At 37.5% G+C, this 13,379-nt stretch overlaps 1 protein-coding gene across 4 annotated transcripts in view; it reads left to right on the top strand.

Moving 5' to 3' along the window:
* Mindy3 (MINDY lysine 48 deubiquitinase 3) overlaps positions 1–13,379 on the top strand; it is an 81,383-nt gene that overhangs the window by 49,218 nt on the left and 18,786 nt on the right. For all 4 annotated transcript variants that reach the window (XM_031369033.1, XM_031369032.1, XM_031369031.1 and 1 more), the window contains one exon: positions 8,905–8,977. In XM_031369033.1, coding sequence (XP_031224893.1) covers positions 8,905–8,977 — 73 coding nt within the window. The remainder of the gene's footprint in view (positions 1–8,904; positions 8,978–13,379) is intronic.

Genomic DNA, 13,379 nt, shown 5'->3' with positions numbered 1-13,379 from the left:
ACATTTCACATGCATGTATACATAGTATCATCTTTGATCTTTTCTATAATAAGGTACATTTCCTCTCAGGTAAGAGCATATGAATGTACATTATCATTTAAACAGAAATTACATAAAGAAGCTTAATTTAATGTAAAGGAGAAACATAATATACAGTGCAATGTGTTTCTGTGATTGGGGTGCAGAGCAGGCTGCTGTCAGTGTGGTGATCCATTTACCACCACAGTGAAGTGGTAAGTGCAAGGGAGTTCCTTTCTTTAGGTGTTTTAAAACTGCCCAATTCTGTTTTAATGGTAAATAAATAAAATGTTTTATAGTCTTTAATGTTTAGCGTTCTGAGGAAAATTCACTGTTATGTATCTTCACTTATTGGATAAAACTCTTGAGAATTAAAATACTTAATTCCTGAGCATTTTCTAACAATTTACTTGTGTATTTTAATAAGGCTAATCTAATCCATCTGTCTTAGATTTTATTATTTCTACTAATGTTTATATTTTATAACAGACACTACAGGAAAAGTATAGATTTAAGAAATTAAAGTATTTATTTTTAGATTAAATCATAATTTATGTGACTTAACATGTTTTCCAAAATAAATATAACAAATAATTTTACCTAAAATTTTTAAAATTTTGATAAGAAGTCTATACAAGTTAAACATTTTCAGTTATTTTGGTCTTAAAAACATGAAGCTTTAACTATAAGCTTTCCTAAGTTTAGCATATTTTAGGTTAATTTATTAATTTAAGATTCTGTTGATGATTTGTGTCACCACATCTGGTTTTGATGACTTGAGCAGGACTCTGGAGTAGACTGTCAGTGTCCTGCCTACAGTTCAGCTTTCCCTGTACTGTTTTCCTGTCTGCTGTGGATAGCTGCAGCCCTCCTCCATCTCAGTGTACTTGCTTCCAGGAAGCAGTGCCCGGCCCCCTTGTCCGTTGTCATAAGAGAATCAAATGATTGCCTAAAGAAGATAAAGCATCCTGGGCAGAGCCCTCAAAGCTGGTCTGTCCTGATAAAGCCTGATTTTCTTTAGCCAGTGGTTGAGTCCAGAGCTCTAGCTATTTAATTGAAGGAAAAGACTGTACTCAATAGAGTTTATTACTGGAGGTAGCTTTTCTTTTATATAAAATATTACATAGTTAATGTATGACCGTTAATGTATGATGTGCTTACTGAAATCTTGGTCTGCATTTTTGGTCTAGCCTTGACATCTTTGACAATGTGACTGCCAACTCTTATTTTGTTTTTAATTCTTAACTAAATTATCTATAAGATAGGGGAATTTGAAAGAGTATTTTCTAAATTGCCCTAATGCAGACCAAATATATTAGCAGTCTTGATACATTACGGAGTAGGTACCTGGAAGCATTGGGCATGAAGCATCTGGCCGGACTAAGAAGATAGTTACCGTGGGTTACACATATATAGGAATGGAGACAAGGCTACTTATTACTCTTAGTGACATTAATGCTTATACTACAGGAGTTTCTCAGAGCCCTCGGACATGGTCTCCCATTGCTGTGTGCTTCTACTGTGCATGTACAGCTTAGAGGTGAGAAGAACAGCCTCAAAAGCTTTCTCTATGCTGATGACGTGAGCTTTGTCTTATAACAGGAAAGGTGCCACACAGCAATGGCTGCTGTGGAGATAGCCTGAGGCGTTTGCATGTTTTTTGAAAATGAAAACTAAAAAAACCCCACTACCTACCTAGCTTTAAATGATACTATGTGTTTTGAGAACATTTAATGATTAATTAAAAATTATTTCTTGATAGTTCCCAAATGATTTTGGTATAATTAACAAGACAGAGTCAGGATGAAGTAGAAAGGCTTTAGACTTCACTTAAAACCAAAAGGTCAGTTATATTTCTATTCTATGGTTTGGAGGGACTCTTTATGGCAGTATAAAATGTCTGCAAGCTAAAATAGCATTTTTCTAGCTGCACTTGCTACACTGGGTAACCTGCCAAAGGTTCTTTGATTTCAACCGCAGATTCTTATTGATAATGGAGAAAGGAGTGATGAGTAATTGTAAAGACCTCCTCAGTTACCCTCCTGATACCTAGCATGGGCCTGCTGTTCCAATACACATTAAGAAGAGGTAAAGTTACAACATTTTAAAAAGACTTTGTGCAGTCAAATAATTACGCTGATAGTACACAGAATGCCGCATGGAACAGAGACACATGATTCAGATTCCTGACTGCGGCATATTGGGTATGCTCTTTATATCTTAGCTCCTACTTCTCTGCCACAGGATAGCATGAGTTAAAAGGAGTGAGGCTGGATGGTCTTGATGGCTCTGTGTGTTAATCAGCAATCCCTGTTGACCTGTAAATGAGCTGAAGGCAGATGACTTACCCTAACAGCACTATGGCCAAAGCATTGATTTTGTCAGACGAATACACAGAGGTCATTTTAGAACAAAGTAATTTTGATGGTAACTGTAACTGAACTTATGTTTAAGATGTTTTCCTCCTGAGAGAATTTGAGTTTCAGATGCTTTACTTACTGAAGCTCTTTCCTAAATGGCTAAAGTAGAGATGAAGAAAAGGCAAGTGACTCTGATAATGTGAGTGACTTAGAATTACATCATCAAGGTCTTCAGTTAGAACACAGTGGTGGGTGGGAGATTGGAGGCTTAGTGGTGTCTATTTGAACCTCACATTATAAGGGAATTTTGTTAAGATCACTATAATGAAAATGTTATAAATAATATTTTTCTCACATCTATTAGACTGTGACATGAAGTGCAAAGCTTAAGTCTTTCTTTACCAACTAATAGATGAGCCAAAGTGAGGAAGAGCTAGTAGAGAAGGACGAGAAACTATGGGTGTGTGTATTGAGAGACTGGGAATGTGCTAAGTGTGAAGTCTGAGAGCTTTTACTGCCTTAGAAGTAGAAACTCTGAGGGAGAGAGTCCTCTTCATGCTCGCAGAATTATTCATGAAAGTTTTAGTTTATTTCCTTGATGTAAAATATGAAATTTGAGAATTATGATGCCCTCACTGAAGTATCCTGCTTTAAGATTATAAAGTCCTCCAAATTAAGAAGGAGTTATATTTCTGGTTAAATTTGGTACACAAATACATTGAATATGCAGTCAAATTTGCCACTCAGATCCCGCCACCATGGCTCTTTGTGCTAGGAACTTTGCTTCTCCCCAGCATTCTTGACAGAACAAGGTGGCCAGCAGGACCAAGAAAACAATGTGCTCTTTTATTCAAGTCTCAAGTCTTGCTGGGTTAGCGTAGAATATGCTTTTATCTTTTGTTGCTTGGAATTTAGACACAAGGTACCTTTAAGTTATTTCTTGTGAGTCTGTGTTTGAGACACTTCTTTCTAATGCTGGGGACTTTAACGTAATCCTTCTTGTTCCAGTGGAAATGTCAATGTCCCTTCTCTCAACTTTACAAACAATAGTACGTTTCCCAAATTTCACTTAAGCATATTAACATAATGCTTTGTTTATATTACTGACCAACCCATTCCCCTAAATGAAGTAATTTGCTTCTGTTCTTAAACAGAATACTATGGTGGTTCTCTATTGCAAATTGTAAATGTATAGATGTAAGTTTGTGGAATGCAAAGAAATATTTTAACTCATGAACTCACTATGGAATAATGTAGATCAAGTAAGTTAGTATCCTTTACCTCCAACTCCCAGTTTTGAAGTGTAGTCACCTACTGTCTATACTCCTCATAGTATGTACTAGAACTGAAAGGGAAAACCTTCCTTCAGTCTAATTCTTTATCCTTGGATCTCATGTCTCCCTGTTCCTCTTAATCTCCATCTCCTGTAATCCACATCCTGATTACTTCTGAATTCAGTTGTTTACATATCAATGAGAAGAAGAAATGCTCTCTTGTGCCTGGCTCATAGTGGTTCTAATTCTGTGTGTGATAATGGAAATGACCACATTTCTTTTTCTTAAGACTATGGAACCATTCAATTGTATGCTACATTTTCTTTTTATTCATTCATCTGTTATATGAGATATTTGGTTTGTTTCTGTACTTTGACAGTGCACCTGACTTCAAATCTTGAGAGTTATCCCAAAATTTTGGAATTTCTAGATTTTACAGTAGTTCTTTTAGAGAGTTTCCACACAGTTTTCCAAAATGGCTGGGCTGTTGTACATTAATTCCTAACTACCATGGCAGCAGCCATTTTTACTTTCTTGCTGACACTTGTCTTTTCTGACAATGGCAAGGTAATTTCATATTTTTCATATGAATGAAAATGACTGACTGACTGAATGAATGAATGAATGAATGAATGAATAATTTCATAAATTGCATTTCCCTGAGTTCCAATACTGAACTTTTTTCATTTGTTTGTTTTCAATTAATTATGTAGCCTTTTCTGCGTCTTGAGAAATGTCTAGTCATGTACCTTCCCACTTTTTAAATTGGATTTTTGTTTTCTTACTATTAAGTTTTGGCTTCTTATATATTTGAGGTAGTAACTCTTTATGAGATACAGGGCTTGCAGATATGGGTTTTACATTTAGCTATTGCTGGCTTCAGTCCTGGGACTTGGAGTGAGACCGTGGAATCACTGCCATGGCCAGTGTCATTTGGCTTTTCCTTATTGTTTTCTTCTGTAGTATTAAGAGTTCTTGTTCTTCCATTAAAGTTGTAATCCATTTTAAAATGATTCTTGTATCTGATGTGAGCTAAGAGTCCAGTTTTATTGTTTTTCATGTGGAACTCTAGTCTTCCTGACTCTCTCTGCCTATTAACCTGTTTTTAGAAATTACTACTTTGTATGTGTATGTGTGTGCACACGAATGCACACATAGAAGTCATAGAAAGACTTTCAGTAATTTTCCTTCCACCATATGGTTAACAGGATTGGATTCAGGTTGTCAGCTTTTGTCAGCCTTGGTAACAAGCATCTTTTTCACTGTACCATCTTGATGGTGTTATTTAAGTAAAATTGCATGCCAGGATTAATTTCTGGGCTCTCTGTTCTGCACTGCTGGTCAGCATACCATTTATCAGCACCATACTCTTGTTCCCATTTGTTCTTTGTGTTCATGACTGCTTGGCTATTTAAGATCTTTGGTGGCTCTTTTGTGGAAATTTTAAGATTCTTTTCTCTATTTCTATGAAAAACAATATAAGAATTTTAGTAGATACTGCATTGAATCTACAAATCATTCTGGGCAGTATGAACATTTTAATAATGATAATTCTTCTGCTCCATGGTTATAAGAGACTACAATGAATATTACATATCAAAAATTAACCTAGGAAAAATAATTTCCTTGAAAAGTACAACTATCTAATTATATTAAAAAGTAATTTAAGAAAATCAGGGAAAGGAGTACTTTCAGCTCTGAATCCCATACTGCACTAACACCTAAAGTAGACAGTGGCTATACAAGGAAAGGCAGGTAGGGCTGGTACTCACCTGTGATTACAGCACACAGGAGGCTGGGGGTGGGGGGAGCATGGGCTCCACACCAGGAAGGCAAAATAGCAGAAGAGCAGGAAAGCCAGTGTCCTTGATGGACACAGATACAAAATTCCTCAGCAAATGTGAGCATATGGAATTTAGCACCATATAAAACAGATAGTGTAAATGGAATTTTTAAATGTTACTTAATAACTATTGTCATTAATATGACCCAGCAAGCCCTCCCAATAATCCAAGCAGAGTCCTATGGAATTTTTTAATCAGCTTTAGCACAATTACTGGGTGAATTTCCCTTAATCTATTTTTCTATACACTAGACTGTTAATTCTCCAGCTGCATTCTCCAAGTATTTGCTGTTTAAGCCTTGCCTTGGTTATTTCTGCTCCACCAGTCTGTCCTTACTGGGCATTTCACTGGGCCATTTGTTCCTGGTCCATCACATCTACTGAAGACCTCCTGCTCACCATCATATTTCTTCTTCTCCCCTTTCTTCTTCCTCCTCCTCCTCTTCTTCCTCCTCCTCCTCCTCTTCCTCTTCCTCCTCCTCCTCTTCTTCTTCCTCTTTCTAATGGTCCCGACATGTAACCCCCAGCCCAGTAACCTAAGTCCCGTCTACTTCTATTCTCCCCAGTAATTGTCTGTAGCCATTTTAGTTTAACCAGTAGCTTTAACTTGGGAAGCAAGGTTTATAAAATATCACTTGGTGTACATGAGGATCTGCTTGTCGGAGGCAACCAGATCTTGGGGGTCAATATTTAGCATTTGAATACATAGCAGCACCAAACCAACAAGATCATCCATATCCAGGATTGTGTTACTGGCATATGAGGATGTTCTAAAATATACCAGTCAATAAATGTGACACTTCACACCAAAAGAATGAAGGATGCAAACTTTATGATTATCTTATTAAATGGGGGGGGCACAAAAGCATATGACAGAATTCAGTATGTTTAGATGAGAAAAACTTCACCAAGATTTCTATAGAAGACATTCACCTCAGCACAGTAAAGACCTTATGCAAGAAGCCTCCAGAGTCTCAACAGTGAAATACTGAAAGCTTTTCCTCTGAGCTCTGGAACAGGACAAAAAGTTCTACATTCAGTCCTTGTGTTTGCCATACTGTGGAATGTCCTTGCCAGAGCAATCAGGCAAGAGAAAAGGTAGCCAACCAGGAGTCGAAAAAAGCAAACTCACCTGATGATGGTGAGATCTTACATAGGAAATACTACAGCTTGGAAACTCTGTTGAAGCTAGCAAATGGAGAGAAGTGCAGAATGTGTCAGTCTCCATTTATAATAGTTACAAAAAAGTACCAAGGAATAACTAAAACAAGGACTTGAAAGATCTATACTTTGAAAATGGGGAACCATCAGTGACTGAAATTAAAGGAACATATACATGGGAAGATGCCTTTAGTCATGGAAGGGGAAAAGTAAAAGTCTTGGTTTTTAGACAAAACTGATTGTTTTTTCTTCCCTTCTATAGTTTTAAGTAATGTTTAGAAATTCTGTGGAATTTTTAAAGTGCATCAAACTCATGTTCTCATCACTAATTGATACTGCAGAAGGGTGGGTGAACAGACAAGTAGGAAAAATGAGCATCCATTTGCTCACAGTTGAAACCTCTGCTCTCAAGCTGTTCCTGGCCAGCACTGCTCATGTAATCATCCACTGGTTCCAGCAGACCTACAGAAGAGAACTCAAGGAGGGAAGGAAGGAGAGAGGGAGGGAGGGAAGGAGGGAGGGGGAAGATTATAAATATTTAAATGAGCTAATGCTTATACTAGAATAAATGTAGAATATAGATCGCTAAGGAATAATACTATCTCCAATGTTAACAGTTGCTCCAAGACTCTTGAGAACTGGAGACAATCCTAACTTTAGCCTAGAAATACATTGAAGGCTATATTGGTGATGTGTGTTTTAAGAAGCATTGTTCAAAAGGCTTGTTATATTTTTAGTTAGTAAAATGCTTACCTAGCATGGGTGAAGTCCTGGATTCTATCTCAGCATCTTATAACCTGAAGATAAATGCATATATATTATTGCAACACTCAGGGGACAGGTGCCAGAAGATCAGAAGTTCAAGATCATCCTTAGCTCCATAATGAGTTTATGGCCAACCTGCTATATGTGAGAGACTGTCCAAAAACAAAACAATGTTTGAAATAAGTAAGCAAACATGATTTATAGCTCCCTAGTCTACCAAAATTACAAATTATTCTTCCTATGATCCAACAACCAACAGTAGATATCTCTCCTACAAATACAATTAAGCCTTCATATTTCTTTGATGCATTCTTTATGATAGCAAAAGATTAGACAGAGTCCACCAATCCAGCAAGTAGGGAACTGAATTCAGAACAGCATTGAAAGTTAAACTGAAGACAACAGTGCTTGGCATGTGCAGAATAATACTGAGTATGTAGGAACGGTCTTTGGGGTGGAAAGCATGAAATATAACATCCACGACTGAATCATATAAAAGAGCAAGACCTTTCACTCTTCTTTTATGGAGTATATAAAAGTACATAAGTCTTGCGTGATTTCATTGTTTCGGTTCCCATTCCTGATTTTTCATAAGAATGGAACATGCCCTTTCATCCTGAGGAAGGTAGTCCGGGATCAGGTAAGACATTCTCTCACTGGTTTTCGTTCCTTCCTTCATAAATGAGATATGGGTGGGTAAAGCTAGAAGTTAGAGTATCTTTCTTTAAAATTTGCCCATAAAACATTTTAAATTTTAACATTTATACCTCAAAGATGTTGTGTTTTGTTTTCTGTGTTTGATTTGATTTGAGATGATCTTGCTATGTAGCCCTGGTTCAGATGGTGTGAAGGGATACTTATTCTCTGATGAGGTGTGTCTCACTGAACACAAATATAAATGAAAGCTCAGACAGAGGCTATGGCTAATCATCAACACAGGGCCCTCAATTCTGCTTTCTTGTCAGCAGAATAGGATGTCACAGTGGCTTAGATAAATGCATTGAGGCTGTATGGAGAAGCAATAGCAACAGAGCACTGTGAATCTTTGCTGCAGTTTTGATGAGCAGTGATGCCCACTGTGGTGAAGAAACTCCATCTATGAAGGGTTTATAACCCTGCTATAATAACTCCTTGGAAGCTTAGTTGGACATGCAGAACGTAATACATATGTTACATTGCTCTTTTCTAGTGTAGGAACTGGCATTACAGTTCTATGTATGATTGCACTTTAGTCTTTGCTGTTAGAAAAATCTCATAGTTTTGATTCCTTGAAAACTAGAGTGTTTTGTTATATTTTCTGTCATAGTTTTGTTTCATTGGAAATTAGAAGATATTTTAAGCTATGTATTTCTTTACATAAACACCTCTCGCCTGTGCTGCACTTATTCTGTTTACAAATGCCATCATTTCCCCACCCCACTCAAACCTTCACTGTTAATATCATGATGGTGCATCTGGTTGACAGTACTTATTTTATTTTTAGGATATGGCTTTAGTTGCCCCTGAAGCGCCTTCGGAACAAGCCAGAAGAGTTTTTCAAACCTATGATCCAGAAGGTAAGCATTCTGTCAATACATTGTATATCTTTATGTTTAAAATATTGATACTCAGGTTTTATTCAAAAGATGAGTTGGATTATTAAATGGAAAATAGGTGGTAGTTCTTTAAAAACAAAAGCAAACAAACTTAGGAGAAGCAACAAAAATGGAAATCAAAGAGACCGAGCAGCAAAGCTACCAATCTGTGGCTCCCATCAAACTCCACTGCCAACTGAGTGTGTTTCTTCGAATCCCAACTTTCTACTTATACGACATGGCAAAGGTCAGAAGTCACTTATGTAATAGTCTTCCTTAGTTCCTGATCTTAATAAACATTGAATGGGGCTTAATGAGGGCCTAGAGAGATGGCTCAGCAGTTGGAGCACTACACTGCTCTTATAGAAGATCCAAGTGTGGTTCCTAGCACCATACATAGGCTCCAGGGCATCTGACGCTTATGGCCTACACACACACACACACACACACACAAAGTAATTTAAAATAAACTTCATGTGGAAGAATATCACCCTGATCATTTACCTTCTGATCCCATATTTATTCTATCAAAAGGAGTTTTGAAAATGGCACATGTATATTGTCTATATGTCCACCGTGGAGTTTTGATAGTCTTTTGTTTTTGTACTGAGTTAAACATTATGCCTTAACCCTCCATCTGCCTCCCTTAAAGTCAACTCATTCTGACATAAGTTCTCTTATTGAAACCAATGTTGTTAGATCAGGGTAGTGCTTTGGGGCTTGGAAGGCCTCAGTTTTTCCTGTGTCCTCTGTCTTCAGCATTGAGCTCTTTACTCTTGACACCTGATCTTCTTAGCAAGGCTACTTTCTAAAGATTCTGCTGTCACTGCCTGGTCATGGAGCAGCCTTGTTGGTGAGTGACAGAAAAGGCTAACAATGAAAACTCATTGCAGTGCTAAGCCTAAAGATTGCTTAGCCAGGAGCACTAATGAGAAAAGACTTTATCTTCATTATAGTAAATCGTTATAGGAAGCCATATTATTCGAAGGCGAAGAATACATTTTGCTTGCTCAGTTTTTATTTAATGTTTTGGTTTATATAGCCTTGCTTTACTAACATACAAATTTGGAGATGAAAATCTTTTTTTTATACTTAGATATTTTCTTTATTTACATTTCAGATGTTCTTGCTTTACCTGGCTACCCCTCCAAAAAACACCTTATTCCCTCCCACCATCCCCTACTCACCAACCCACCCTCTTCTGTTTCCCGGCTCTGGCATTCCCCCTACATTGGGGCATAGAACCTTCATAAGAACAAGGGCCTCTCCTCCCATTTATGACTGACTTAGCCATTCTCTGCTACATATGCAGCTGCAGCCATGAGTCCTACCATGTGTACTCTGGTTGGTAGTTTAGTCCCTGGGAACTCTGAGGCTGCAAACCCTTCAGCTCCTTGGGTCCTTTCTCTAGCTCCTTCATTGGGGACCCTGTACTCAGTCCAATGGATGGCTGTGAGCTTCTACTTCTGTATTAGTCAGATACTGTCAGAGCCTCTAAGGAGACAGCTATATCAGGCACCTGTCAGCCAGCACTTGCTAGCATCCACAATTGTGTCTGGATTTGATGGTTGAATATGGGACAGATTCCCAGGTGGAGCAGTCTCTGGATTGTCCTTCCTTCAGTCTCTGCTCCATAGTTAGTCTCTGCAACTCCTTCCATGGGTATTTTGTTCCCCCTTTTAAAAAGGAATGAAATGTCCACACTTTGATCTTCCTTCTTCTTGAGTTTCTTGTGGTTTATGGTTTATACTTTGTGTATTCCAATCTTCTAGGCTAATATCCACTTATCAGAAAGTACATACCATGTGTGTTCTTTTGTGATGGGGATAACTCACTCAGGATGATATTCTCCAGATCCATTCATTTCCCTAAGAATTTCATAAATTCATTGTTTTTAATAGCTGAGTAGTACTCCATTGTGTAGATGTACCACAATATCTGTATCTGTTCCTCTGTTGAGGGACATCTGGCTTGTTTCCAGTTTCTGGCTATTATAAATAAGGCTGCTATGAACATACTGGAGCATGTGTCCTTATTACATGTTGGAGGATCTTCTGGATGTATACCCAGGAGTGAGTCCTCTGGTAGTACTATGCCCAATTTCCAGGGAACTGCCAAACTGATTTCCAGAGTGGTTGTACCAGCTTGCAATCCCACCAGCAATGAAGGAGTGTTCCTCTTTCTCTACAACCTCTCCAGCATCTGCTATCACCTGAGTTTTTTATCCTAGCCATTCTGACTGGTGTGAGGCGGAATCTCAGGGTTGTTTTGATTTGCATTTCCCTGATGACTAAGGATGTTGAACATTTCTTTAGGTGCTTCTCAGCCATTCAGTATTCCTCAGTTGAGAATTCTTTGTTAGCTCTGTACCCCATTTTTTAATAGGGTTTTTGTTTCTCTGGAGTCTAACTTCTTGAGTTCTTTGTATATATTGGATATTAGCCCTCTATCAGATATAGGATTGGTAAAGATCTTTTCCCAATTTGTTGGTTGCTGTTTTGTCCTATTGACAGTGTCTTTTGCCTTACAGAAGCTTTGCAACTTTATGAGGTCCCATTTGTCAATACTTGATTTTAGAGCATAAGCTGTTTAGGAAATTTTCCCCTGTGCTTGAGGCTCTTCCCCACTTTCTTTTCTGTTAGTTGGAGTGTATCTGGTTTTATGTGGAGGTCCTTGATACACTTGGACTTGAGCTTTGTACAAGGAGATAAGAATGGATCGATTTTCATTCTTCTACATGCTAACCACCAGTTGAGCCAGCACCATTTGTTGAAAATGCTGTCTTTTTTTCTACTGAATTGTTTTAGCTCTTTGTCAAAGATCAAGGGACCACAGGTGTGTGGGTTCATTTCTGGGTCTTCAATTTTTCATTGATCTACCTGCCTGTCACTATACCAATACCATGCAGTTTTTATCACAATTGCTCTGTAGTACAGCTTAAGGTCTGGGATGGTGATTCCACCAGAGGTTCTTTTGTTGTTGAGAATAGTTTTTGCTATCTGGGTTTTTTGTTATTCCAGATGAATTTGCAAATTTCTCTTTCTTAGTCTGTGAAAAATTGAGTTGGAATTTTGATAGGGATTGCATTCAATCTGTAGATTGCTTTTGGCAAGATGGCCATTTTTACTATATTAATCCTGCCAATCCACGAGCATGGGAGATCTTTCCATCTTCTGAGATCTTCAGTTTCCTTCATCAGAGACTTGAAGTTCTTGTCATCAAATCTTTTACTTGCTTAGTTAGAGTCACACCAGTGTATTTTATATTATTTGTAACTACTATCATGGGTGTTGTTTCCCTAATTTCTTTTTCAACCTATTTATCTTTTGTGTAGGGGAAGGCCACTAGTTAATTTTATATCCAGCTACTTTGTTGAAATTGTTTATCAGATTTGGGAGCTCTCTGGTGGAATTTTTTGGGTCATTTAAGTATACTATCATATCATTAGCAAATAGTGATAATTTGACTTCTTCCTTTCCAATTCATATCCCTTTGATCTCCCTTCGTTGTCTAATTGCTCTTGATAGGACTTCAAGTACCATATTGAATATGTAGGGAGAGAATGGGCAGCCTTGTCTAGTCCCTGATTTTAGTGGGATTGCTTCAAGTTTCTCTCCATTTAGTTTGATGTTGGCTACTGGTTTCCTATACATTACTTTTATTATGTTTAAGAATGGCCCTTAAATTCCTGATCTTTCCAAGACTTTTATCATAAATGGGTGTTAGATTTTGTCAAATGCCTTCTCAGCATCTAATGAGGTGATCATATGGTTTTTTTCTTTAAGTTTGTGTATATAGTGAATTACATTGATGGATTTCCATATATTGAACCATCCCAGCATCCCTGGGATGAAGCCTACTTGATCATGATGGATGATCGTTTTGATGTGTTCTTGGATTCAGTTTGCATGAATTTTATTGAGTATTTTTGCATCAATATTCATAATGGAAATTGGTCTGACGTTTTCTTTCTTTGTTAGGTCTTTTTGTGGTTTGGGTATCAGAGTAATTGTAGCTTCATAGAATGAATTGGGTAGAGTATATTCTGTTTCTATTTTGTGTAATAGTTTTACGAGTAATAAATGTATTAGGTCTTCTTTGAAGGTCTGATTAAACCCTGCACTAAACCCATTTGGTCCTGGGCTTTTTTTGGTTGGGAGACTATTAATGATTGCTTCTATTTCATTAGCAGATATGGGACTGTTTAGATTGTTGATCTGATCTTGATTTAACTTTGATACCTGGTATCTGTCTAGAAAATTGTCCATTTCATCCAGGTTTTCCAGTTTTGTTGAGTATAGACTTTTGTTGTAAGATCTCAAGATTTTTTGGATTTCCTCAGTGTCTGTTGTTATGTCTCCCTTTTTATTTCTGATCTTGTTAA

This window comes from Mastomys coucha, unplaced genomic scaffold (genome assembly GCF_008632895.1).
Source record: "Mastomys coucha isolate ucsf_1 unplaced genomic scaffold, UCSF_Mcou_1 pScaffold15, whole genome shotgun sequence".
NCBI lineage: Eukaryota > Metazoa > Chordata > Mammalia > Rodentia > Muridae > Mastomys > Mastomys coucha.
This window is presented reverse-complemented; position numbering and strand designations above follow the sequence as displayed.